The sequence below is a fragment of the Amphibalanus amphitrite genome, unplaced genomic scaffold (assembly GCF_019059575.1).
Source record: "Amphibalanus amphitrite isolate SeventyFive unplaced genomic scaffold, NRLGWU_Aamphi_draft 001040F_arrow, whole genome shotgun sequence".
Lineage (NCBI taxonomy): Eukaryota > Metazoa > Arthropoda > Thecostraca > Balanomorpha > Balanidae > Amphibalanus > Amphibalanus amphitrite.
The window spans coordinates 120,207-126,206 of NW_024882534.1; the positions used below are offsets into that span (position 1 = coordinate 120,207).

General features: G+C 53.4%; 1 protein-coding gene across 1 annotated transcript in view; it reads right to left on the reverse strand.

The window, feature by feature from the left end:
- The window catches only part of LOC122369475 (dystonin-like), a 101,201-nt gene extending 95,625 nt beyond the window's left edge, over positions 1–5,576 (reverse strand). The window contains exon 1 of the mRNA XM_043344254.1: positions 5,345–5,576. Coding sequence (XP_043200189.1) covers positions 5,345–5,510 — 166 coding nt within the window. The 5' untranslated portion in view covers positions 5,511–5,576. The remainder of the gene's footprint in view (positions 1–5,344) is intronic.
- Between the last annotated feature and the right edge of the window lie 424 nt (positions 5,577–6,000).

Consider the following 6,000-nt stretch of genomic DNA (forward strand, 5'->3'; position numbering starts at 1 on the left):
ACCCAATGCCACCCCGTCCAACCCGTTCTAGCACGGCCGCGCCCCGCCACGTCGGTCACTTTTCCTTTCGGCGTTCCCCGGCAGGTGCAACTCAGCTGACTGGCTGCAGACCAGCCCAGTGACGTCATAAAATCGTGAGATGACGTCATGGGTCCAATGTGACGACGAGGGCTAGGAAGAGAAGCGAAAGGTGAGGACTGCAGCACAGGTGAGGGCTGCAGACCAGCCCAGTGACGTCATAAAATCGTGAGATGACGTCATGGGTCCAATGTGACGACGAGGGCTAGGAAGAGAAGCGAAAGGTGAGGACTGCAGCACAATGACCCTGCGGCTGAGATAACATATGGGTGGGGGTGGATTGGCGGTCGATGGCTTTAGAGGCTCCGCTTTCAACAGGTGCCGTATCCGGTTGGAGCCACCCACTGGATGACGTCATGGAATGCGATGTGACGCAGGAGCTGACCTGTATGACGTCATAGAGGGTGAGACGTTGCAGAGGGTGACGTTTTGGCCACTTTGAGGTGTGGGCATGGGAGAGAAACTCTTCACCGATTGCGTGAGGAAATTTCGCCTCCAACATCGAATGACCTATTCGATGGGACGGGGCTGAGTGAAATGAAATGGCACGTCACCATTTGATGGATCAGGGCTCGTCTAGAGGTGGTTGTGTGCGTGCTAGAAGCAGATTTGACGAGCGGCAGATACCGAGGCCTCCCGGGTACGAGGCACGAGCTAAGGGCGCATATCTTTCGTGAAGATATCTTTCGGACCATGTTTGCTTCAATCGAATGGCTTCTAGCCTTAGCCCTCGCCCGCACATGCCATTTTCCCATCCTAGAACGCACATGGGGGGGTGGTTGCCACCCCCCCCCCCCCCGCGCCATTTCGTTCCTGTTGGAGATAGAGCTTAGCAGTAAAGACCAAAAAGATTCTTTGGGAAGAGACGAATCCAATGATACCCAGTTTTACCTTCTCAGGTCAGTCATTGACCTTCCAGGTCAGGTCAAACTAAAAAATGTTGCTGTTTTGGGTCACTGTTGGATATCAAGTGCGCTGCTTATCAAATACCGATGACGATGCTGTTTTCTGGTGCCAAGCCAGCTAGAACCTCTTTGCCACACTATCCGACCAGAATTTTGCTGCTGAGGTCATTTCAGGTCAAGTTAGGTCAAGGTCAATTATATGTGTTTGTATGTCTGTGTGTGTCTGTGTGTATACTGATGTGTGCACCGATTGTTTTTGGGTCCATATCACATGAAATCATGATCTGAGAAGCTTTTACCAAAAATGCAGTCAAAAAACTTCACAAAAAGTAAATTCAGCTTGCCTAAAACGCAATTATCTTAGATGACCTAGGTTGACCTTGACCCTGACCTTGACCCCTGTACATCGTCGAACAACATGTTCCATGATAGGTGGGAGGTAAGACTGGCAAAAAAGGCCGAAATCAGGGTGTCAAAAGCTCACAAGGCCCATGGCAAACGCAAGATGTTGAGAATTGGCCATTTGGGTCATGACATGACCTGACAAACAAGGTCATATCTCCGAAACCAAAAATCACAGAAACTTGAAACTTTCAGTGGACATCAAGAAAGGATAGACGAGCAGCTATACGAAAAATCAGCTTTCTAGCTCTAAAAATGTTGAGTGCAGAGCAGAAAGACTGCCTGGGGGGGGGGGGGTGGCAACCACCCCCCCCCCATGTGCGGGCGAGGGTTAATTCGAAGACATCTAGATGCGGTGTTTGCATGCCACTTAATGCTCTTATAAGACTGAGCTCAAATAAAAACCTTTAATGAAACATCGAATCGAAATATGACGGCAAGGTGGCAATCTTACAGAATTGAACCCGCTCCTGCAGCACCACAATGCTCCCGAGAATCGCTCTGGCCGTAGGCCCTGTCAGCGCTCACATTCAGCAGCTGATTCGATCGACATCCCATTCGCGGTGACGGCCCCGTTTGCCCGGCTCCGACCCCATTTGCACTGACTGCGCGACCTTGGACGCTCGGCACCCAAAGCTCTACCGCCGAACGGAAGGTCATATTCGTCAGCAATCAGCCGTCAGTGCCATTCAGCATACCGGTAGGTCTTTGTCGGCCCAGCCGTCACATCTCAATGAGCAGTCAGCAGCGTTCCAGACAGCTGTCCGAACATGACGAATTCAACCCAAAGACCAGCCCGGACATGACGAACTCAACCCAAAGACATATCCTGGCCTGACATGACTAACTCAAAGCGGCGGTCAATAGGCCTGCAGTGTGATTATTCAGACAAGACTAATGTAATTTCTTTTTTTACAGACGGACCAGAGCCCCAAACCAGTCCGACAGGCGGCATGGGAACGGAGTATGAACGTTCTGTTTCCCCAATTGGGCCGAGTCGTTGACCGCGCTGTCAAGGTCTCACTCGAGATGAATGAACGCTGCATGGCCAAGCGAGCACGATTTCGAACTTTGATCCCGGATCGGACACAGATATAGCACGACGCAGCTTATAGCTGTGAGCACGTACTGAGCAGCGACAGAGGCTGGTGCAATGCGACCTTGAACACAGAGTCCGCTGGTCCACATTTAATTTGTGCTTTAAAGAGAACAACTACTTTCTGTGTTGGTTGCCGGGGCTCGCAGTTCATTGGAATGGAGGGTTTAGTTACAGGTCACTGGTTAGAATGTAGGTATGTAAAAGGATCTTGCTAAAAAGAAAGTTATGATTCTGACCGTCAATGTTTCGACATCTTTGGCCACCAAAAGAACATCCAGCTATTGCTATATGTATGTCTGATTTACAACAATAAAACGCCTTCACGTCAGATTAAGATTTTATTATTCGAACAAAGTTTAACCTTTTCTAGTGCAATAGTGCCATTATCTTGGCCTCAATGTTGCGGAAAACTGCGCTGTCCCGATGCACAATTGAACAATGGGCATCAGCCATGGTAGCATCGTAGCCTGATACGACCATCTGTTGCCCAATCCACACTTCTCATATGACGTGTGGTGTGCCTCCCACTTCTCATGACCGATGTCAGATGTAACGTGACCCCCTCGGAGGTCTGGCGGCCGGCGGAGACGTGACCTTGCAGGGCGTGTCTCGGTTTCCGCCGATAACAGACCAACTGAGACACCGCGTCTCTGATACGGGCCCACAGAGGCGCCGTCCGCTAGTACGACTACGGAGCCTTGTGCCGTCTCCCATTGTCTGAGCAGGACCTTCGTTATAAAACAGAGCAGATGTTGTGTGCTAGAAGTTACGTTATATCGAACTGTAAATACTGCCACCTGAGCGTTTATGAAGCATATAGCGGAAAACCTGAACTCAGTTTGAATAGGGCAACAGATGGAACTTAACTATTACAGGGAATCCTGTGTAGGCTTCACACCTGCCTACTCATCCGTTTCGTGACGCATGACGCATGCACCAGTAATGTGTGCCATGTAGGTATTTACATGCATAGACGTGGGCCTTGTTGCTGGTTGGTTCTGACAGGCTTGAAGCCTTGAATTAGATAGATAAGGACTGATGGATAGATTTGAAACAGACATTATCCAGTCATAAGCGTATGCCTCTTATTACTCGTTAACATTGTAACTACCTCAAATAGATTTAGAAAATCAAATACCTGTAACATAATTGCATGTAAAATGCTGCTCCTCGCTGCACGTTTTGAGTGAAAATTGGGAATATTCTCAATGTTCATTTAAAACTTGCATTGATTAGAAATTAAATATGAACATACGGTCATATTTGAACTTATATCATCTTTATATCATTTGACATACCCAATATTAGCATCTCCTTCCTTAAAAATAAAGCATTGTGGCAATTGATGAATTAGAAGACATCCGTCATCCGTGCACGTGCGAGCATAACTTTGTGTCGCATCTTTGAGGTCAGCTTATACCAGGCACACCTGAAGGCGTAAAAAACAACGATCGGTCCGACATTAGTCATCAGCGCTGCAGCAACTGGTGCCTTTTGTAATGGCATGACAGCGAAATAGAAGGTCAACTGTCTGCCTGCTCAGTTACGCAACATGATCCAGTTCGTAAGTAGGTACAACGGCCAGCAGTCGGTATTAGCAGTCAGCTGAGCAGCATGCAGACATTTTATATTCAGCCCTGGTCGGTAAGGAGTGTAGCAGGGGAGAAATGGGAGACAGGGGACACCATTGCCCCCATGCTGTCTGGGAAGGTAAGCGGGCGTTATATAATAAATAAGTGGGATGCATCACAGCGATCACCAGCGTCTGAGTCGGAAAGCCACTGACCCCAGGTTGAGAGCGAGAGCCAAGCAGCTACATCAGTCAAAACCAAGATTCGGTCGAAGGTTTAGTCTGACCTGAAGGCTGAACATGGAAGAGAAACCGTAGTCTTCAGGACCACATCACAGTTCCATAAGAATGAAGCCAGAGCCCAGAACATCGCACCCGCCAGAACCCGAGTAGAGCCATCAGCAACAGTTGGTTCATCGCCTGGCGACAATGGTCTCCGGTTGGGAACCTTGCGGTGCAGTCGTCGTCCGGCGAGTGCTGCGACACTGGGCGGCGGCGCCGTGCAGGCCAACCGTGACCAGTCCCAGACGGCGGAAACGGACTGACTCAGACCGGGAGGTGCCACGTGCGTGTCGGCCGAGCGGCACCCGGCCACCAGCAGCCGGCGAACAGATGGAGTAGGAATGGATGGAGGACTGCGGAGCGAGTCGAGGCGCGAGCAGCAATGGATGGGTTGTGAACAGACTACTGAGCCATGGGCGGACGGAGAGGGTCATGGGTCGGTCGAGGGAGCTATGAGTTGACAGATGAAGCTGCAGTTCCATGGCTCCTCCGAGGAGCCAGGCGAGAGCCATAGTGGTTTGAGCAAAGCCATGATATTTCGGGAGAGGGAGCTAGTGGGAGTCTCAGTAAATGGATGGAGCCAGGACCAGAGTAAAAAAGATGGTCAGAGGGAGTCAAAATGGGCAGATGGAGCTAAAAAGGAGAGGTCAAAGGAAGCCGGTGTGAAAGAATAAGACAGCCATGGCGGGCAGAGTCTACAATGTCGAACGGAGGGGAGTGGGAGCCACGGCGGACGAAGGGAACCAAGGCAGAGGACAGAAACCATACCAAGCCGACCGAGTCAGTTTCAGCGGCCGTGGCGGGCGGCGTGGCGTCGGCCGGTGGTCGTGCGGGTCGGCGGGACTGGGACTGGTTTCCAGTGGCGCGGCGGGCCTCACCCCACACCGGCCAGCCCGCGCCGCAGCCGGACCTAACCCGACACCGGCCAGCCCGGCACGACGGCTGGACTGTGGCGCCGTGGCTGAAGAACTACCCCGGCCTGCTGCAGCGGCGCACTCCCGGCCCTACCTTTGAACTTGCTGAGATTCTCCTCGTATCCGACGTTGGTCTCGTACTGCAGCTGCGCGGCCACGGGCACGCCGTTCGGCTGCCGGTCCTGGCTGTGGCGGCCGTTCCGAGTCGGCGGCAGCGGCTCGCTGAAGCCCAGCCGCTCCTTATAGTATTGCGGCTCCATGGTTTCGGCCCGGCCCGGCCACCGGCCGGCCGTGAGAACTCGCGCACCGCACCGGACACACCGCCTCGCGCGCTGCACAGTCCGAGAGCACTGGCCGCCGCTCGCGCTCCCGCCGCCGCCGCCGCCGCCGCTGCCGCTGGACGCCGGCTGTGACGTCACACAGGTACGGCGGCCGCCGCGGCGCGGCGGTCGGCCGCCCGCCGTCGCTCGTCGCGCACCGGCGCCGCCCGAGCCCCTAATTTGCGTGACGTCACGGAACGACGAGACGGCGGGCCGTGAAGGGGTGGTGGCTGTAGCTGGAACGCGACTCAGGTGCCGCACATTGACGAGATGTTCGGGGACATAAAGTCATGAGAGTACGCTCGCAGGGGTGTCAGGTTCGATCAGCTATCTCCGTGCGGTCCCGGCGCGGCGCGCGGCGACTGCCTCGTCGGCGGTGGCGGAGCCGGTGGTGCCACCTGTTGCTGAGCCACCGTGACCAGCTGACGCG